Genomic DNA, 22963 nt, shown 5'->3' with positions numbered 1-22963 from the left:
TCCCTTCCTAGGGAGAAATCAGGAGCTGGGAGTTTTCTCCTGATTGTATGGAGCTGTACTGGTGGTGAGAGACTATGGCTCGAGGGTGCCATGAAGTTTTTTACCAGCTTTGATGCGGCTGGTTTTGTGCTCACCTGGAGTACAAGAGCCTCTTATTTAGTTTCTGGATTTCTCACAAGTGGAATTGGTCTATGGAATGCTGTAGAATCAGTGTCTCTGTGGGAGAAAGGGGGGTCTCAGTCTTCCTATTATACCATATTGATCAAAAGCAATTTATTTTTATTCTGTAATTATGGCATACCTCTACCAGAGACCACATTATGAATCAGTTGTTCTAAAATTATTTTAGAAAATGTTTTATTTAATGTAATTATGAAAATAATATATAAACAACGTGTACATTTATTGTATATAGAAGATTACAAAGCATAAGTTACTTATAATTATACTCTTAAAACATTGACTGTTACAGACATCAACCTTTTCTATTTTTCCAAGTTTTTAATTCAGAAGCAAATGGCTTTTGTATATTTTTAACCAAAGTTGAATACTATAGAGTTAATGGAACTCATTTCCACTGGCCGTTATAAAATTAACATATTCAATGTAAGTAACAGTTTTTTAAAGTTATGAATTTTAGTGGAAGCATAATATATCCAATGGATTATCATACTTTATTTAAACATTTCCCTATTGATTGTCATTTAAGTTGCATAAAATATCTTACACACAGGGTTTTGAATACTTATATATTTAAATACTTACCTGATTATTTCCTTAAGAAAAATTCTTAGAATTAGATACATTTCATCAATGTGTCTAAAAGATTACATCATTTTTGACACATGCTGTAAATTTATTTCTTATAAAAGCTCTAAAACTTTTTCATTTCATTCCATTTAGCCTGTTAGCTTATAAAAGAGCCCAGTGTGTAGAATAATGTATAGTAAATAATGGAAGAAGTATCATACATCAGTGGGGAAAGGCTAGTAATTTTTTAAATAAAAAGTGTTATTAGAAAAACATATTTGATAACTTATTATGTAGAATATATAAATCAGACCCTACCAATTCTAAAATTCAAATATGGCATAGGATAAAAGTTAGGTTTTGAGTATGTTGACTATATCTGCCCAAATAAAAAAGGAAATTCTGAAAAAAAAAAGTGTTAGAAAATAATCTGTACACATGGGAGAAAACTTTAGTCAGCTATTTAACATGACATCATGTGACAAAAATTATCTGAGATGGATTAATTATTAAGTTAAAGATAGAGATAACAATAAGAAGAAACTATGGGTATGCAATTTACATTGAGTTGTCTAACATGTGAAAGTAATGAGATTAAGAGAAAAACAATAGTTTCAGAAAAATCAACAAACGATATTACAAAAGAGGATTAATATAAAGAGTTCACAAAATCTAAGTATCAAGCATTAATATTCCATTAAAAAATGAAAATAGGATTTATCATATCTTTTTAAAGTTGTTTTGAAAAATATTAAAATATTAAAAAATAACTTCACACATTTTTCTTGTCAGAATAGTGTGTACAAAAATGAAGCTGTATCACCAGTAGGTGTACTGAAATGTACTTTTGCATAAATATCTTATAGAGTGATTGAACTAATTTGAGCATAAATAGCCAGTGTTCTGAATGTATGTAATAAAATAAATTTCTTTACTCAAACCATTTACCTACACTGTCCAAATTACATTAAGATATACCAAATGGAATATTATCTTGAATCAAAATTAGTTATTGTGAAATTAATGAGGTAAATCAGTATTTCAAATAATGAATAAATTTAATTATAATCTGTACTATGTACAAATGATAAATGCATCATACTATTCATGTACTTTGTTGGCCAGTCCATTTAGTATGTGATTATTCATCTCTAAAATAATATTGCTTAAGTAATTGAACTGAAATCAATGTAGATGTTTAGGTGGTGTCAGAATGAAGTCACTAATCAGTGTATCCTTGTTAAATGGACAATTACCATGGTTAACTATAATTTATGGCTAAAATATATGTCAGGTGAAAATGAAGAAGCTTTTTCTACACAAATAAGAAAATAATTTTCTTCTATTAATTTATTGCTATTTATAAAGATTATCTCTTTGGTCCTCTAAAGAGCCCTGTGAGATAAAGTCAAGCTAAACACACACACACACACACACACACACACATATACATATATATATATACATATATGTGCATCTTTTTCCTAGCATCATGGTGCTAGGTAAGAGAAAGAATGATATCAGTGAATCAGAAATATTTTTGGAAGATTATAGTCTTACATTTCTTATGTTATTTGAAATGTTTTCTTTTAAATGTTTCTGTTTACTTAGCATATATATAGTCAATCATTGGTAATGTCATCTAAATTCTTCTTTGGTGATCAACCCCTACTGCATAGAAAGAAATCCTCTGTGGATCTGGCACCTGACCCAAATTTGTTCACTACTATTTTTGTGGAATAAAAATCTTAAGTATGGCATTATGAATCCTGATTTATTCTGACTCTGGCACCATAAATGTAATTGACTTTGGGTTAAATGTCAATCCTTTCTTCAAAACTTTCTCTTTTACTACACCAAGAAGAATCAATTTTCATTTCTTAAGTCAACAATTCATAATTTATATAAGAAACAAAAACTATGCAAAATAATGGGACACATCACTTAAAATATCAACAGAATTTTAAATGTCCAGAAATGAACTAAGAGAAAAATGCAAACCCTTTATGAGACAAACTATATAGTTTGGGGGGATGGTATTAAAAAAACTGGGGAACTAGAAGCTAGACGGGAATATGATAAACATATATTTCTACCTAAATTAATATATGAATTGAATAGAATGGAAATGAAAATGTTGTCAGAATACTCTATGGGACTTGAAAAGAAAATTGTAGGTATCAGTTGGGCTTCTGGAAGTAAATAGACAGCATATTAGATGGGAATGATGAAAAAGAGTCTAAGGAATGCACTACTTACAAAAGTGAGGGTAAGATTTTGGGAAACTAACTAAAGATGGTGAAGCAATACAGGGACTTCCAATAGTAGGAAATCACTACAAAGTCTAAGTCTGAAGGGGAAAGGGGAGGGAGGAATTATCAGGATCTGACTACACATTGTATCTACAGGTTTTTCCTGTGGCAATTGGGGTCTTTGGTACAGGTATTCAGCCTCTGCTACACGGTAGTCCCTCAAAATGGCAGATGGGGGAAATAACTACCTCAAATTCTCTCATTTATTATCTCCTTCCTTTGCCTCTTATTGGCCAAATTTAACAAAAAGCTAACAGAGTAGAGAAAGTCAGAAAGGGAATCTGAAGGGGACAAACATAAATATTCAGCAACATAATTTTGTCTGGAAGAGCAAACATTTAATATGTTCTAAGAAAATTTGGTAAAACTTCAGTTGGGAAATTTATCTCACAGTTATCAAAACATATTCTAATAGTAAAATAATTTAAAAAGTGGATTGCAATAAAGTTCAGAAAAACCTTCATAACTTTATATCAATTTATATATGAAATCAAGGACATTTCAAATCAATGAGGATAAGATAGAATTTTCAACAATTGTTTTTGGGACTTCTACCCATTTGAGATGAAAATTCTTATACATTATTCAAATTGTAAATTATAGGAAATATTAAAATGCAAAATCCTATAAATCTATTAAAACAATATATAATCATTTTATTAGTAATAATCTTCTCAATAATATATGGATATTATGAAAAAAACTCTTAACAGATTTGACCACAAACAAAATCATAAAAATTATGTGGCAAATTGTAAACAAGTAAAATCATTCTTAGGAAACCAGAAGTAAATATTTGCAATGTATATAATGATAAAGATTAAAGAACCATAATACATAAAGAGTTACTACAGATAAAAAAGACAAAAATGTCAAAATTGAAAATGGGCAGTATGTATGAATGAAAATTCATAAAAGTATGCAAGTGGTAAATACATAAATAAATGAACTTTAATCCTCAGTAAATATCAAAGACATGCCAATTAAAACAATAATTAGATTTCATTTTCTGATTTAGCAAAATTTATCAGAATTTATTATTACATGTTTTATAAGGAATTTAATTTATAGAAAACTGTGCACTTATCTGCAGATGTCCAGGAAGGAAATTTATTGTAGCGTATTTTTAAATAGCAAGACTTGGAACCGTTTAAAACCTCAACTTTAGAAAAATGATGACCTAAATTATAATACCTCCATACTATGGAGTCTTTCAAAAATAATGACATTTATTTATACATACTAAAATGGAAAGCTGACTAGGAAATACTGACAAGTGTAAAAGAGGAAAAATTAAAATAGAAGATCTTGCCACAGAAAAATATTAATGGCATGCTGCATTTATTTAAACTATTTGAGTTAAGCTGATAAAAGAATCTTAATATACAGCAGGATAGAATGCAGTGTAAAACTATTGTGATTAAAAAAAAAGAGAAAGAATCATAATCATTGTAGTTTGTTTACACAACTTTCTCAGGAACTGAGAGATCAAATAGATTAACAACTGTAAACTGCACATTACAATTTTAAAAAGTCAAACTTTTATATATATATATGAAGAACTCCACATCAACAGAACTTTTACCCCAGCATGTAAAAAATAAGGAATAATTACAAAAATATATTGTATATAATGGTCACACAGAGTCAAGTGTAAAACAAAACAAAACAAGAAAACTTAAAATTGATTTAAAAGAATAGAAAAAGTACAGTCCCAAATGTTGGAACTGAAATAAATACATGTTGCTGTACCCCACTGATTAAAAAAGGAAATTAAGAAATAACTCTCAACCAAATCATAGTAAAATCACTATATTTCAGAACATATGAGGTATAGTTGGGCCAGTAGAGAGAAGAAATGTGTAGTGTTAAATACATTTACTAGAAAACAAGAAAAAAAGAATTAAAAAAAATAATGAAATAAAGACAGAGATCAATGAACTAAGAAGCAATATTTACACAGAAACAAGCTATTTGTGAAATAAAATGCTGTTTAGAAAAAGTCATTTTGGAAAAAGCCTTATAAGCACATGAAATATAATAAAGACACAATAAAGATTTCAGAAGTATGTGTCGTAAACAAGTTTATTCTAACATATTGAAAAACTAGATGAAAAGAATACATTTCTAGAAAATATAAAATGTCAAATGAAAGAGAAGTATGAATTAGAAAACTAGAAAGTACCAAAAAGAATTGCTGTAATAATCATTAAAAAAAAAAAAAAAAAACACACACTCCATCAGTTGATCTAATGAATTTTCCCAAACTTATAAGAAAAAATTCTATTTTACACAAGTCCTTCCAGAAATTACCTTTGTATTATTCAGCATTTCATATATAAGCATTTTACATTCTGGTAATTCTAGTGTTTGAGGTCTGTATTTATAGTTTTGAGTTTATGCTGACTCTTGCTCATGGTTCTTTCATTCCTTTAGTGATTTTTTATTAAAAGCCCAGATATGGTTGGAATATCTGGAAAGCCTGAGAGTCAAAATTTAGTATGAAAGCAGCAAACTTGTATACAGAATTTACTTTATGGTAGACACAGTTAAATACATTTCTTATATTTACTAAAGTAATCATCAAGCATGATGGAAATTAAATTCAGTATTACAACTTAGTGCTCCAAATTCAAATAAAAAGAGAAAACTGAATGTGTGATTCTGAAAACAGCAGGCTCACTAAAGCCTATGTAACAAGAGTAGTAATATTAACCTTAATCTGTATAGCAGATCTTTGAATATCATGCAAAATACCATGAAAAGACAGAGTATATGTAAAGAAGAAATAGAGAAATATGGAATTCTATGAAATATTGTATATACACAGCCCCTACACCTATATACCCATATCCATATATTCATACCTTTACTTTTGAATATCTGTGTTTATAAATATGTCTATAGAAAATCTATCTATCATCTATCTACATATCTATCTATCTATCTATCTATCTATCAGTATCATCTACTGAGAGAGAATGGAAAAGTAAAGAGAATTCAAAGTTGCACACTAACACCAGTTTAATTAAATAAGTCTAAGATTTAATCCAATTTTTTAATGGAGGGGAATTGATGTTTAATACCAGAAAAATGCCAGTTTGTCCATTTTGGGGGAAAATGGAAGAGACATTTTTTAGGGAGGAAAAAAACTGACTCTTTCTGCACAGTACATAGAGGATAGTCTGAGGGTATCCTCAGCACTAAGAAAAGGAAGTTATTATGAGAAGAGCAGAAAAGTGTGTCAAGAACAGGAGAGATTAATTAAATCTGTTGACTACTGAAGATAAAGAGTAGTTGAGGACTATTGGTACATTGCCTGAAGAGGTGACTGTTTTAATTTTTAAATTTTTTTTTTTTTTTTTTTTTTCTTGCGTTATGCGGGCCTCTCACTGTTGTGGCCTCTCCCATTTGCGGAGCACAGGCTCCGGACGCGCAGGCTCAGTGGCCATGGCTCACGGGCCCAGCCGCTCCGCGGCATGTGGGATCTTCCCGAAACGGGGCACGAACCCGCGTCTCCTGCATCGGCAGGCGGACTCTCAACCACTGCGCCACCAGGGAAGCCCTAATTTTTAAATTTTGATTCAAATAAACTAATATTTAAATTCATGGCCATTTGAAATGTGACCTTAATTATAATGCATAAAAAAACAAAAACAAAAAACGATGTAATGCTAAATTTTAATAATAAAATTTTAAGATATAGCATTAGTTTTTTAGTTTAATATTTAATTAATTTAATATTTTTGTTTGGATTGATTATAGTTTTTTCTGTAAGCACTGGTTAATTTTGGTAATCAAATTGAATAATTCTGTCTCTTACTTTTCTATAAATATAATTTTACTTTATATTTCCTAATTCTGATGTTGCTATAAATGTGTATATATCATGTGTATATAAATATATTAAAATATCTATAGTAGGGCTTCCCAGGTGGCTCAGTGGTTGAGAGTCCGCCTGCCGATTCAAGGGACACGGGTTTGTGCCCCGGTTCAGGAAGATCCCACATGCCACGGAGCGGCTGGGCCCGTGAGCCATGGCTGCTGAGCCTGCGCGTCCGGAGCCTGTGCTCCTCAGTGGGAGAGGCCACAAGAGTGAGAGGCCCACTTACCGCAGAAAAAAAAAAAAAAGAAAAAAAAACCCTACAATGAGATATCATCTCACACCGGTCAGAGTGGCCAGCATCAAAAAATCTAGAAACAATAAATGCTGGAGAGGGTGTGGAGAAAAGGGAACCCTCTTGCACTGTTGGTGGGAATGTAAATTGTTACAGTCACTATGAAGAACAGTGTGGAGCTTCTTAAAAGAAACGAAAAATAGAACTACCAGATGACCCAGCAATCCCACTCCTAGGCATATACCCGGAGAAAACCATAATTCGAAAAGAAACAGTTATGTTTGGAGAACACTAAAGTTTGGAGAAGATTGATTTTTCCCCACTGCTGTTGTAAAAGAAGCCCCTGAGGGGCTTCCCTGGTGGCGCAGTGGTTGAGAGTCCACCTGCTGAGGCAGGGCACACGGGTTCGTGCCCCGGTCCGGGAAGATCCCACATGCCGCGGAGCGGCTGGGCCCGTGAGCCATGGCCGCTGAGCCTGCGCGTCCGGAGCCTGTGCTCTACAATGTGAGAGGCCACAACAGTGAGAGGCCTGCATACCGCAAAAAACAAACAAACAAACAAAAACTATAGCAATGTGAGTATATGTATAGTTATGTTTATAACAGTGTGGTGACTATAATTAATGGTGCTGGTTTGCTAATATATTTGGTAATGCATATTTTATTAAGGGCTCATTTTCCCTAAAACAGTATCTTCATATCTGTTAGACTTCTTTGAAGCCTGGATAAACATTAATTTATCCAGAAAGAATTTTTTCCTAGGCATTTAGAGTTGCAGGTCAACAAAATTAAAAATTAAATCTGTGACGCCTTGCACGTGGTGTAGATTCTAGCCCCAATATCATGAGCTATGGTTAGGAATTTTCAGAGAGACTTTCTCTTCTCTTTTTCCATTCCTTTTAGCACCACAAGTAAGAGGAAAATATCTTCAGGAGCTCTCTTTGTAAGGTGGGCTTTTTCAAGTTCACCTCCCAAGAATATTGTTCTTGAAGGATTTATGAAGGAGGATGTCCACATCTGATCTCTCAGACAGACTTTGCCACTGTCTCTAGGGCTTTCTTACCTCTGTGACTGCACTTTCTTTTTATTTCTGGCTTTTGAGGGTTTTTTTTTTTTCCTTTTACCACCTCATATATTTAAAACTATTTCATCCAGAATTTTTAGTTGTGCAACTTGGTTCCATAAAAACCTAAGCTACCATATTCTGAGCTTCCTCTCGTGCTCAGTTAACCTTTTGAGGAAGTTGCAATTTAATATTGAGACCTTGCATTTTTTCATCAAATATTTATTCAGTAGCTACTTTGCAAATACATGAGTGAAAGAAAGATAAAAATAAAAATCCTTGTCTTGATGGAGCTTGCATCCTAGTGGCTAGAGGATGTAATATACAGTAAGCACAAGAAATAAATCAGTAAATTAGATAGTATGTTAGATGATAAATAAACCATGAGGAAAACAAGCAGAGTGGGGTAAGGGAGCTGGTAATAGCAGGTTAAACTGTAGGATAAACTAGCAGAGTCATGAGAGGGTGAGATTTGAATGAAGATTTGAATATGGTGAGAGAGTTGAGGTGAGGGTATGGCTTTCTTGGCTATCAGGCTGGGCACCAAATCTCCATAATCCCTTCTGCTCTGACTTGTAAAAGGCTGTAAGCCCCAGTATTTGTCCTATCTTGGAGCGTGGGATGGAGGAAAGGGGATAATGGGGGAAGAAGGGGAAGGAGAGAGGGGTGGAGGGAATTTAACACCAAGTCTGAACTTTCTTCATCTGCCCTAATTTTCAATAAGTAACAAGTCATACTCTGTTACTTTCTGTGAAATTCTATAAATGTATTATATTAGTAAATTCTTTTCTTGGAATAGTTTCTGAGGTGTGTTCAAAATTTAAATTTCTTTCACCCATATTTCTCTGGATTTCCTCTATCAATAATTAGTACAACTTTTTTCCAAATCTGTTTGTGTGATTAGAGAAATGCTAACTTATTTTTAATTTCTTATGCAAAGTGGCAGGTATTTAATATGCATGACAGTATTTTACATATAGTACTCATACTTTAGAAGAATGACTTATCTTAACGTGCAATGAATTCAGAAGGTGTAGTATAAATGGAAATTAGATAATTAATCAGTGTTCAATTTTTCTGATATGCATTTCTATTCAGGATTTGCTTCCATTTATCCATAAATGCTATTTATCTTCATATAAATATACATTTTAAAATAAGTAGTGTTTAATATTGGTTAAAGTTTCATGAGTATGGACCCTTATAGAAATACTCAGTAAATGCAAGGTCCTTTTTAACCAAGATCTTTCTTAACACTTTAGGAAAGCAAAAAATATATTCATAAGGAAAACATGTTCAAAAATGTTTCCCCAAATTGACATTAAAGTTCAAAAATAGCATTCATTAGCACTATTTTTTTTATATTGTTCTTTTTCTAGTACTCTAGTTTTACAAGGAGAAATAGTATCCATTAAGCTAATGCATGTTCTGCTTGAAGCTGCATCAGTCTTGCTGATACTCAGACACACTTCTGCTCCAAAACTGTGTTTTGGTCTGTTAGGCTAATGGACTTGAGTTTATCTTAATTAAGAAGATGTCCTTTAACAATCTTTCTAATCACTAGTTTCCATTTAAACTGAGACCTTAACTGTCCCAGTGTTGATGCTAATAGCCAGTTGGGAATTATCCTTCTTATCATGACTTCTTCTAACTGATCTGAAAATTGGAATAAAATAGTTTTATTAGACTTGTGACTATTTCCTGGCACATGAAAAACAACAGGAAGGAAAAGAACAATACATGATATTCACTTTCTATGAATCCTTCTGGTTTTCTTCTCTTTCTAATTTACTTTCAAGATAAAGTCAAGTTTGTTCTTTTCATAAAGGTCTAATGCTTTCAGGTTTTAGGATATGAGTTTGAGTTTTGATGAGGCTCTTTAAAACCTTATTTAATTTTTGTTTTATTTTGGTAAAAGTCACATAATATAAAACATACCATTTTAACCATATTTAATTGTACAGTTCAGTGACACTAAGTACATTCACATTGTTGTGCAACTCTCACCATCATCCATCTCCCAAATTTTTCACCTTCCTAAACTGAAACTCTGTTTTTAAATATAAATCAACTTTATTTCCTGAATATTACCTGTAAATAATAATGAATAAAATGTCATTTATATAGTCCATGACTAAATATTTTCATTTAAAATTGTGTTATAATCCTTTGGATCTTTCTATGCTGTTCATAGCTTTCTATGTAACCCAAGAGGAAAGGGTATGGAGATGACAACATTTATCTTGACATCACTGGCATAAGTTCTTTGTAATGGGAAAAAGGTTTAGAGGCTAAATAAATAAAATTAAGAAAAAAAGAGAAAGGTGTTGAGTTTTCACAGGCATTGGTATGTTTGTTTTTCTAGTCAAAAAGTAATATTTAACATTTCTTAAGTGTGATGAGACATTTTTTTTAATGTCATTAAATTCAGCCTGCTTACCTAGATGAAAACGGTTTTGCTGTGTTGTCTTCATTAAGATAAACATTTTCTATGATTAGTACAGAGACCATAGACAATTACTGAGGCAATAAATGTCCCCTATAAGGAGTGAGACTGCCTCATAGATTTTGCTGCAGTGATTCAGCTTTTCCATCGTTAACTTGCCTTTAATACAAATTCCCATGATCTTTATTCACTTTGATATTATGTATGCTTCTCTGTGATCTATGTAAGGCTTGACTTTCAAGAAAAAATTTACAGTAGTGCAGCTCTAACAGTTAAAAATAATGGGTTTCTTTACTATCTAAGTGCATGCTTCTCTTACCTGTAACAATTGCCAGGAGACTCTATATTTTCCTTTATGTCCTGCTGATTGACTAAAAGAAGTAAAACAGTCTCTACAATCATATAACATCTTGGCAAAACACTACTCTTTACTTTTAAGAGTAGGATCTATGAAAAAATTCCCATGTCTATACAATTTACACATAATTCTACAGCTATATTATCCTTTGATATTTGACGATAACTTTATAATATTATTGTTTGGCTGTAAGAAACAAAATATAAGACAGTAGAAGAGTTACCATAAATTTTTATTTAAGCAAAATAAATGACTGGTGACAATTAAATAACCTTCTATTTATTTTTTTATTATACACTTTGAGCTCTGAAGATCCAAATGTTAAATATTCAGAGATTTTTTGAGCCAGTTGTTAAACCATTGGCAGTTTCAAACTAGCCATGGTTAAAATATCTACACCATGAAAATCAGCAAATGCTATGGCTTGGGGCTTGTCCCACACTCATCTTTCTCTCCTCCACCATACAGTTTACTAGCACACCATTGATTTTACTGCCAAATTCTTGTCAATATTCACTTCTATATTAGTTGCTGATATAAATATCAGATGTAAATTTTTATCATATACAGAGGACTGGCTATAAACTGTCATTCATTAAGAAATTTACTCAATAGTTGTTGAATTAAATGTCAACTTTTATTGTCAAAATATCTAAAATAATTTCTTATAAAAATGTGTGAAATAATGAATTGTCTCTTTTGTTTTCAGTGATAGTGGAAAGTGGAAATATAATCTCTTTTGTGGCTTATATTAATTCTGGATATTGTAAGATTTGCAGAAGTATTGTAGGACTTTCAAAACCACAATTAAGAAAAGTGGTAAGTTTTAAACTTATGTATTCTTTTTAATCAATTAGCCTATCTTAATGAATAGGAGATATTGAACATGTTTTCTTGTGTTTATTGGTCATTTATTACTTGTCTTCTTTTGTGAAATAGCTGTTCAATTTTTGACTAATTTTTGTTGCATTTATTTTCTTCTTTTCACTGAGTTGTAAGATGCAGGAATGTAAAATAAGTTGTAATATATATTGAATTGTAAGACTTAGGAACAACCTAGAAGCACATTAAAAGATGCTTGACATCATTATTTATCAGAGAAATGCAAATTAAAACTACAACTAAGTACTTTTATAAGCATATCAGATTGGTTAAAATGCACTTAATATATGACCCCAAAATTCCACTTTAGATATTTACTCAAGAGAAATAAAATATATGCTTACAAAAAGACTTACATGAACCTTCATAAGCCAGAAACTGTAGGTAATCCAAATATCCATTGACAGCTGAATGGATAGAAAAATTGTGGTATATTCATTCATTGGAATGTCATGCCTCAATAAAAAGAATTTATGATACATATAAGAATATGGATGAATCTCAAAGCATTAAGTTGGGAAAAAAGGTCAAACTCAGAACAGTGCATTCTGTATGATTCCAGTTTTATGAAGTTCTAGAATAGGCAAAGCACTAATACATAGTGACAGAAAAGTTAGAACTAATCCATTTTGGCTGGTTAGGCAGTCTTCAACGTAATTCAATTTAATATGCAAACTTCATTGAATTTTGCTGTACTAGTCATATGCAGTGTGAAGATTTTCCATTTATATAAGTGGCATATCAACTAGTTAGTTATTGGCTTTTGACCCCAGGGTACTTAGTAAAGGCTTTCACCTCTTCTGAGTTCTGTCACTGTCCTACCCTGAGGGCTACAATCTATTTTTTTTTTTTTTTATCTTACTGCTCAGCAGCTCATCCTTGTTTTAATACTGTTGGGCTCTCCCTGAAAAGATAATTTGGAGTTTCAGTTTTTTTCTCCAGAACTATGCATATTGAAACTACTGTCAGATCTTTTCCACAAAATTCCTTATTTGGACTTAAACTGCTAGTTACCTGAGTCAAACTCACTTTCCATTTTCTTTTTTTAATTTATACGAATAAGTTAGGGTAGAATCTCATCTTTTGCAGTTAATCATCTCATCAGTTCAATTCCTGGCACTCTCTGCTTATTTTCATTATTCTTTGCTGGTTCAACAACTGTGCCTTGCAGCTGGAATTGAGGTAACAAATGGTGGTTCACAAAGCATTCTAAATTATGCTTACAAAACAGTATCCTAGGACCTTAAAAAATGGAATGAGTTCAAGATTTCAAAAACATCTTGGTGTATTAACACATTTAATTTCTAGATCACTAAACTACAGTGCCTTCAACTGTCTTAGATATGCTGAAGTTCTCACCAATCTATTATTTTTCTAATATAATTTAAATACATATATAAATAAATGTTCTCTGATTTGCATGAAACTGCTAATTTATTTTAAATACCATATACCAAATTTATTTATCCATTATATGAAAGTGGTTTCATTAAACATCAGTTACTATATCTTTTACAGAAAAAAATATGAAAACTTGTGTATATGGGTCAACTTAAGGAGAAGGAGTCTTTTGGTGAGATTAGTGTTCTTCAAGTTCCTTTCACATACACAATAGTTACTGGAAAAGACGTTAAGATGGCAATTATTGAAGATAAGGACCTACTTGGTAAATACATAAATGTCTTTTATTTCAACTGTTATACCACTTTATTTGATGAGTTTTTGGCAAGAATAGACATATTTCGCAGACAAATTGAGACACTCAAGTAAGTATGGGTGTATGTATGTTATTTACAGAGACAGCATATCTATATATAACCCCCTTTATAACTTCATAGTCTATCTGACTTAATTGTGCTACTTTTAGAATATATTAGCAATATTTTAAAAGACTGATTTTAAATTACTAAAATCTCTCTGCCAATTCCCAAGTTACCATTAATAGCAACATTTTCTCCTTTTCTGGAATATATATATATATATATAGTCATTGCTTAAGTGTTTCTGGTTCAGGTCAAGTGTGTACTATCTTCCAATAGATCAAGTGTATATGAAGCTCCATGGATTGCAGTATTTAAACTTTTATATGAAATTTTATTTTATTAAAAAAAAAATTATTGGAGTAGAGTTGATTTACAATGTTGTGTTAGTTTCAGGTGTACAGCAAAGTGAATCAGTGATACATATACATATATCCACTCTTTTGTTTTTTTTTTAGAATTTTTTCCCATATAGGCTGTTACAGAGTATTGAGTAGAGTTCCTTGTGCTATACAGCAAGTTCTTATTAGTTATCTATTTATATATAGTAGTGTGTATATGTCAAACCCAATCTGCCAATTGATCTGCCTCCCCACCTTAACCCCTGGTAACCATAAGTTTGTTTTCTACATACGTGACCATACTTCTATTTTGTAAATAAGTTTATTTTTATCCTTTTTTTTTTAGATTCCACAAAGAGGCACTATCATATGATATTTGTCTTTCTGTGTCTGACTTACTTCATTCAGTATGACAATATCTAGGTCCATCCATGTTGCTACAAATGACATTATTTTGTTCTTTTTTATGGCTGAGCAATATTCCATTGTATATATGTACCACATCTTCTTTATCCATTCCTCTGTTGATGGACATTTAGGTTGCTTCCATATCCTGACTATTGTAAATAGTGCTGCAATGAACATTGTAGTTCATGTATCTTTTTGAATTATGGTTTTCTCCAGGTATATGCCCAGGAGTGGGATTGCTGGGTGCTAAGGTAGTTCTATTTCTGGTTTTTTAAAGAACCTCCGTACTGTCCTCCATAGTGGCTGTACCAATTTACATTCCCACCAACAGTGTAGGAGGGGTCCCTTTTCTCTGCACCCTCCCCAGTGTTTACTGTTTGTAGATTTTTGGATGATGGCCATTCTGACCGGTATGAGGTGATACCTTATTGTAGTTTTGATTTGCATTTCTCTGATGTTGAAATTTTAGAGCTCTAGTGATATTAGAAGAATAATTGTGCAGTCACCTGTGATTGACCCTCCAAACATTATAAATATTCAAATAGGATATGCAATTGAATATGAAATATAAATGGTTAAAAGATCTAGAAATGTATAGAAATTAACATGGTTGAGAGATTTGCTTTAAATAAGCTCAATTAGAAAATTTTCCATATTACTTGTGTATGATTTGACTGAGTTCTCTTTTCTGAATTTCAAGGTTTGTTTTAATTTTAATGTCTCAGAGAATATGTATGCTCTGCCTTCTTAACTCTGATTTTGTTTAACTTCAAATTCATGTATCCATTTTTAATAGGTATACTTTTGAAATAGCACTGATTAATATTCTTTCCCTCTGTGAAATTCAAATACCAAACCCCTCAAGGTACATATCACTTAAAAATAATTACAGGCCACCAGTTATAGTTATAATATTCTCACTTGACATAGGTTAGGTTTTTCTTTTCCTGTACTAACTATGTTAACTGCTGCAAGGTAAATAAATACACTGCGGACTCTTTTATGTAAACCAATATTTCACAAATGAAAGTGCTTCTTTCAAGCATGTGTCAGAATCTTCTTTGCCGTCCAACAAACTAAAATTCAACTAGATGGTGTAGTATAAGCTTTAGCTGTCCTTTTGTGTGTGTTGTTCATATTTTAAATTCTATTCTGTATTTTGTTCATTTGAGACAGATGTTATAAAGCTACTGACATGTTTTATGACTAATTAAACATTTAGTTTTCTAGTAATTCATTTTATAATTTCAAAAATTTTTTACTATATATAACAATCTTTTATAGATTAGAATGTGCAGGCAACGTAATCCACATATGAGAAAAAGACATTTTCTCAGGTATATAGTTCACACTCTATCTGCACCCATATAAAATACATTGAAGAGCCAACATCACTTAAATGATCCAGTTTATCAATAATATTTAGAAAATACCTAAAGGAAGCAATAAATTTACCATACCTCAACCTGGGATAAGTAGAACAGAATCCAAGAAACATAAAAGAGTGCATAAATGTTACATATTTTATCTGGAGAATTATATATACAACTATTTATATACAATCTTAGAGGAAGATGTTCAATAATTAGTTTGACAGTATAAAAAGGACTTGAAGAGTGATTTCTTTGTTTATTTAGGTTGTTAACTTTTGGAAAATAGGAAATAACTTGTTTTGTAATCTGTGTACATGCTTCTCAGATATTACCTTGAGCATCTAAAGAAAAATGAGAACAGGGTTATTAAGTTTAAGCAATATAAGTATATTCATTTTTTTCATATAATGCCACTGGTAATTTAGTTTATGAAGGTAATGTATTTTTGTCCAGATGCAGAATTTATACCTCACATCATTTAGATTAAAACTATGCATACCAACTACCTTAATTTTACTGATATCTGGAATTCTCATTACCACAATGTTCACTGCAGCACTATTTACAATAGCCAGGACATGGAAGCAACATAAGTGTCCACTGACATATGAATGGATAAAGAAGATGTGGCACAAATATACAATGGAATACTACTCAGCCATAAAAAGAAACAGAATTGTGTTATTTGTAGTGAGGTGGATGGACCTAGAGTCTGTCATACGGAGTGAAATAAATCATAAAGAGAAAAACAAATACCATACACTAACATATATGTATGGAATCTAAAAAAAAAAAAGGTCTTGAAGAACCTATGGGCAGGACAGGAATAAAGATGTAGGGTAGAGAATGGACTTGACGTGGGGAGGGGGAAGGGTAAGCTGGGACAAAGTGAGAGAGTGGCATTGACATGTATACACTACCAAATGTAAAATAGATAGCTAGTGGGAAGCAGCCGCATAGCACAGGGAGACCAGCTTAGTGCTTTTTGACCACCTAGAGGAGTGGGATAGGGAAGGTGGGAGGGAGACGCAAGAGGGAGGGGATATGGGGATATATGTATACGTATAGCTGATTCACTTTGTTATACAACAGAAACTAACACAACATTGTAAAGTAATTATACTCCAATAAAGACTTTAAAAAAAATTAAAGATAAAACATAAAAAGAAAAGAAAATAACAAGTAAATTAAAATTACAATTAAAAGAAAAATAAAAAAGGAACAGAACAACAACAAAAAAGAAGTAGTAATATTTTCCTGTGGCCTTAGCTGTCAGTGTCTTTGCCCCATCAGTGAGTTACAGCCAATCCCTACCTACAAGAAGTCCTCCAATACTTCTAGGTAGGTTTATGGACCTGCTGTGGCCACTGTGGGGTCAGCTCAGACTCTGATCTGGCCTTACACCTGTGTGTACTTACCCCCAAAGTCCACAGCCTCAACTCTGGGAACTCTCATTGTATATTCAGATATTCCATAGATGTAGGGTTTACAAAGCCGATAGCTGGGATTTAATCCATTGGTCATGCAGCAGTATTCCGTTTCTCTTCTTTGGTTGCACAGCTCCTGTGGTTCAGCTTTGGTTTTCACCCCGCCTCTGCGTGTGGGCCTCCCTCAGGCATCTGTTCCCCTCCCAGGCAAGAGGGGGCGAAAGCAGTGGTGGATAAGGGCTCACTTGCTCACTGAGGCTTGGGGGAGGAAGGGATATGGCAGTCACAGGATGTGCGGGGAGTACCTGCGACAGCAGAGGCCGACGTGAAGTTGCAAGAGTCAGGCGCACCGTATGTTCACCCGGGGAAGCTGGCCCTGGATGGCAGGATCCTCGGCAGTAGCAGGCTGCACAGGCTGCTGGGAAAGTGTTGGCAGTGACCTGCCTTGCACACAGGACGCTTGGTGGCAACGGTGGCAGCCTCTGTTGTCTGAGATAACAGCCGCGGCTAGGGCTTGCGCTCACGTAGGTGTTGCCCTGCCATCTGTGAGCACACAGGAAGGAAGCTCCTATGGTGGGCCATCTATTGAGTACCCCACAACAAAGGTCTCCTGCCTCTCCGGGATGCCCAGGCTTTTTCCCCGGACTCCCTCCTATCTAGCTTTGGCCCACTAGCACCCCCAGGCTGTCCTCACGCAGCCAATCCCAGTCCTCTCCCTGTGGTCTGACCTCTGAAGCCCAAGCGTCAGCACACAGCTCTCACCCCCACCCCCATCCCCGCCAGCAGGTGAGGAGACAAGCGTCTCTGGCTGGTGAGTGCTGGTTGGCACCAGTCCTCCATGTGGGAATCTCTCTGCTCTGCCCTCTGCACCCCTGTTGCTGCGCTCTCCTCTGCGGCTCTGAAGCTCCCCCATCCCTGCCAGTGAGGGGGCTTCCTAGTGTGTGGAAACATGTCCTCCTTCACAGCTCCCTCCCAGAGGGGCAGGCCCCATCCTGATTCCTTTGTCTTTTTTTTCTTCTTCTTTTTTTTGCCCTGCCCAGTTACGTGGGGATTTTCTTGCCTTTTTGGAAGTCTGAGGTCCCCTGCCAGTGTTCTGTAGTTGTTCCACATGTAGATGTTTTCTTGATGTATTTGTGAGGAGGAAGGTGATCTCCATGTCTTACTCCTCCGCCATTTGCCCCTGTTCCCCATAATACTTTATTTCTCCACAAATATGTGGTCTCTTTCATTCTCTTATACTCTTACATATCAATAATGTATCCTATTATTAAAATTCCTAATATTTTAATGATTTAAATTCAGTCAATTTACTTACATTAATTTTTCATTAGATTTTCAGAACAAGTTTCTCTCATTTTGTGAAATGGCATGCTTCCTTTTTAGGGACAGTGAAATTCATGATATTTTCTACTTTTCCTAGATTCAAAAAGAACAATGTCACTTTTGGGACTTTTCTGGCAGTCCAGTGGTTAAGACTCCACGCTTCCACTGAAGGGGGCATGGGTTCGATCACTGGTCAGGAAACTAAGATCCTGCATGCTGCATAGTATGGCCAAAAGAAAAAAAAAAAGAAGAACAATGTCACTTTGTCACTTTTGACTTTGCGGTAGCTTCCTTACCTAGATAAACTCACGTTATTATTTCTTCGTTACTTTCCCTATTTTTCATTTCTGCTACTTTAATCAATTTTAGTTATGATTACATATTTACCTTATAACAGAATTTAAAATATGTTTTAAATTTAAAAATATATAAATGCATCAAGTATCTGATATAGAAGTAGATAGATGGATTATTTCAATAGTAAAAAAGGCAGAATTTACATATGTTTTTGATTAATGGGGTTGTGTATTGGCTGGTATTCTTCTCTCAAGAAAAAAAACAAGTGTTACTGGAAACTAGATTTTTTTGAAGATGATGATTAATGACCAGTACTACTTCTACTGACCCAGAATTATTAAAGTATCAGCTCAATAGATTTAGGTGAAGCCACCAACCACATGGGTGATATTGAAATAGTTGGCCCTGACTACAAATAACAGTTTGAAATGAAGCCAGGCAGAATTTTGGCTTTAATGCATTATCACAGAGTTCATCATGCATCTTTTGCTTACCTGGTCATGAAACATTTTGATAACAATAATTAGTTCAGTTTTAGTCTTTAACTTTCATAGGTTTTTGAGTCTTCAATCTTATAATTATATAAGACCTTAATCATAAATTTCTTTTCAGCAAAAATTTGACAGATCATATAAAGTTTTAGGCAGTGTATTGTCTTAACTTCGAAAATGTTTTGTATGCTTCATAATTGAATTGTAATTGTCTGTAAATTAAAGGAAATTATTACAAATATTTTGCTAATAAAATAGGAAATTACCAAGCCTTGCCAGAGTGCCTTGCTGGTTTAGCAGATAATACAATATTAATCAGATAGCAAGTCCAAACCTACCCCGAAATTGATAAAAGTCCTGTATTTTTTAAACATAGTTTTCAAATTAATTCACATAAAATTTCAGGCCAAGTTTTTCCATAAACTGTATGCTTCAATATTTTTAGAAGGGCTCCAAATCTACATATACACAAATGTAATTTTATCAACTTATAATTGGATTACATTTCTGATGTCTTAATATTTATATTGCAAAAGCTTACTTAATTATTGGAAAACAAAATAGTTTATACCTGATTAATTCAGTATTAGAGCTTCTGATATTTCCAAACATGATTTCATAGTAGAGTATTTTTATCTTTTGGTTATTTATATTATTTGGCAAAACTAATCCCCTACAAAATACTGATCTCTTACAAATAATTCATGAAAAAGAAAATCAAAATATAGGCAATACTGTGCTTTATCAATATGTACAAGGCAGTTATATCCAACATGTATTATAGCCACTGAAATATAATAATTAAAGTGAATAGTTATTTTGCATTTTTTATATCTTGTTTCAGAGTGTTTTTCAAGAGCATTTCTGATATTACATCTTGTCTGCTAAATAGTGACTGTCACTCATTTTTCAGGAAAGCATTTAATTGAGTAAAATGTGTCTTGTATGTAATTCAATAAAATCACTTCTGTGTACAGTTATGCACAAATAATGAAAATACTACATTTTAAAATCTGATTTTTAAACCAACATCCTAATAAGGAAAATTCCAGTAAAAGAAACTATCACTGAGGATATTTGTTCTCATTGTCAATATTTACTTCTTTTACCATGTTCTAGAACAATATGCCTGTGTGGCAGAGATTGACTAGAGGTTTAACAATCTCCCTTTTCTCTTTCTAAGCATAGAGGAAGGTTAAACTCCAGAGTCTCTCTTGCAGTTAGGTTGGAGACATGTAACTGGCTCTGGTTAATGAAATAGAGGGAAATTGTTACAGCCTGGCCATGATCTTTCATGATCTCACTCACTGTCTGGAAGTGAAGTGCTCCAAGATATCAGAATCACATGATGGTGGGAACTTGGACTCTAGTATCCTCTTCTTGGATGGAACTGCCCATAAGTGTAGCTCAGCCAGGAACATCAGTATTAGACTTGTGCAAGTGACAAACATTTGTTGAATTAAGCAACCAGATTTCAGTTTGTTATAGCAACTAGCAAGTGCTACCCTGAGTCTTACAACTGACAACAATGCAATATTTTCTGAGGAGTTCTTAGAAAAGTAAAAGTTCCCAAATTAGGACCTACAATGAATATGTCTTTCATTATAATTCTTTTATTCTTAACATTTAGATAGTACTCAAAAATAAGTTCAAGGCACATTTAGGAATAAGAAAATATATGTGCATAAGGAAGATATATGCTAAGTTTTAGAATAAGATTTAGAATTATTTTGGTATGTTTTTATAATAAGAACATTGTATATACAAGAGATGGAGGAAACATAAATTCAGCTGTTTTAAAAAAATTAGTACACTTAAAAACTCCTAAAAAATATTTTTAAATCAGCTTATCATTTAGTTACATATTTCCAGAACATAAAAAGTGCCGTAGAGTATACTGTGTGGTGTCTGTTAACACATGACAGGTAAGTAGAATTTAGTACATTTCAAAGAGAAAGCAAAAAGTTAGACAAATCAATAATCAAAATTAACCCCAATAGACTATGTCAGATAAACATCCACCAAGATTTAATAGAAAATGACCTAGAAATATTTGCAAGCAAGGTTATCTGTAAATCTACTGAGAATGTTCATGATGGTCATCTTTTCCAAAGGCATAGAATTTACTGTAAGCAAGTATTTATATTCAGTATAGTTATTACACAGATTCTATTTTCTTAGGCTGTTATATCTTAGATACTGAATTAAGGCTATTAGATTGAAATATCAGTTTAGAAACCATTCCAAAGTCTCAAAGTAGAAAATGAAATACATTATAACATGCAAGACAAAACTTTCATCCTTTATTTACTTTTTAAATGTCTTAGTGCATATAAAATCCCACAAAATTGCTTATAGTTACCATATATTAGAAGGAAAATTTGAGTTAAAAGTTTCAAGGTTCATTCCACAGCTGTACTTGATTTCTTCCTTCAAACTTTCCTGATTTGCTTGTAGGAAGTACATTCATGATCCTATGTCCATCTATTTTCAGGCCTTAGATCTACTGGAAAAGTGTTGGTAAGGGATATGTAAATTTCTTGGAGGAGGAATTGCTCTTTCCTGCAAACATTTAGTAGCTTATCATTTAACTATATGTTGGCTGAAAACGTACGAAATTATGTAAGGAAAGGAATCATAACATCAAATAATAACAGAGATGATATTTCTGTGGCTGCTGAGACTTCTGTGCTGTGTGTTGTGCTGTGCTGCTGTGCTAGATGTTTCTGATAGTCTCATTCAATCTTTACAACAACACTAGTGTGTTGGTATTTTACTGGAACTGGTAAAGTAAGACAAATTTGAAAAAAATAACAGAATATCTAAAGATAAATTAACAAATATATACACAAATATTCTCTACAGGGATTTAGAACTAAGGTGCTCTGGGAATGTAGGCTTTGCTGGGACTTGAGAGCAGACTGAGTCAGAAAGTGAATAGGGAAAAAGCTCAGTTGGTGAATCTGAAAAGTCAGATTCAGGAATCAGAAATGCATAATAAGAGAATAAGAGTTAGGACTCCAGAGAAGGTTATCTTGGAAGCACAACATCAGGAAATGAGATTAAAATTGATGTGGAAAAATGGGTGAATATCTTGTCAAGGGGCTTGAAAAATCAAAATGGAGCAAAAGCAATAAAATAGAATTTGGTAGTTTGCCAAAGTCTTTGGTGACTGAGATGCTGTCTACATATTTTTACAGAGTATGGTCAGCTTCCAATTCAAAAGGTGAATGAGTGTAACTTTGCAGGCAGAGCATGTTCTTGTCACTTGATCAAAATGAGTAATTCAAGGGAAAATTAGAAAGACACCTTTTGCCATCTTCTAATTTGCAAATGAGGGCTGAGTAAAGGATTTCTAAATTCATCCATCCATCCATCAGTTCATCCATCTATTGTTTGGTCAGTAAGGAAATAATTTTGAGCACCTGCATTATCCAGGCATTCTTCCAGGTGCTAAGGGAATGACATCTGAAAAGAGCCCCAATCCTATCAGTTCATATTATGATGAGAGAAGAGATAGACAATACACAAGTAAACACAGAAATGGGAAACCCAATGATTATTTCAGATGAGTGAGAAAAAAATAACAGGTGATAGACTAGAGAATGCTTAGAG

General features: G+C 33.1%; 1 protein-coding gene across 1 annotated transcript in view; it reads left to right on the top strand.

The window, feature by feature from the left end:
* The window catches only part of CNBD1 (cyclic nucleotide binding domain containing 1), a 422393-nt gene that overhangs the window by 358006 nt on the left and 41424 nt on the right, over positions 1-22963 (top strand). Inside the window, 2 exon segments of the mRNA XM_007472370.1 lie at positions 11756-11865; positions 13447-13694. Coding sequence (XP_007472432.1) covers positions 11756-11865; positions 13447-13694 — 358 coding nt within the window.

Source organism: Lipotes vexillifer, unplaced genomic scaffold (genome assembly GCF_000442215.2).
Source record: "Lipotes vexillifer unplaced genomic scaffold, Lipotes_vexillifer_v1.1 scaffold163, whole genome shotgun sequence".
Lineage (NCBI taxonomy): Eukaryota > Metazoa > Chordata > Mammalia > Artiodactyla > Lipotidae > Lipotes > Lipotes vexillifer.
Note: the sequence above shows the minus strand (reverse complement) of the source record. Positions and strands in the feature narration are given on the sequence as shown.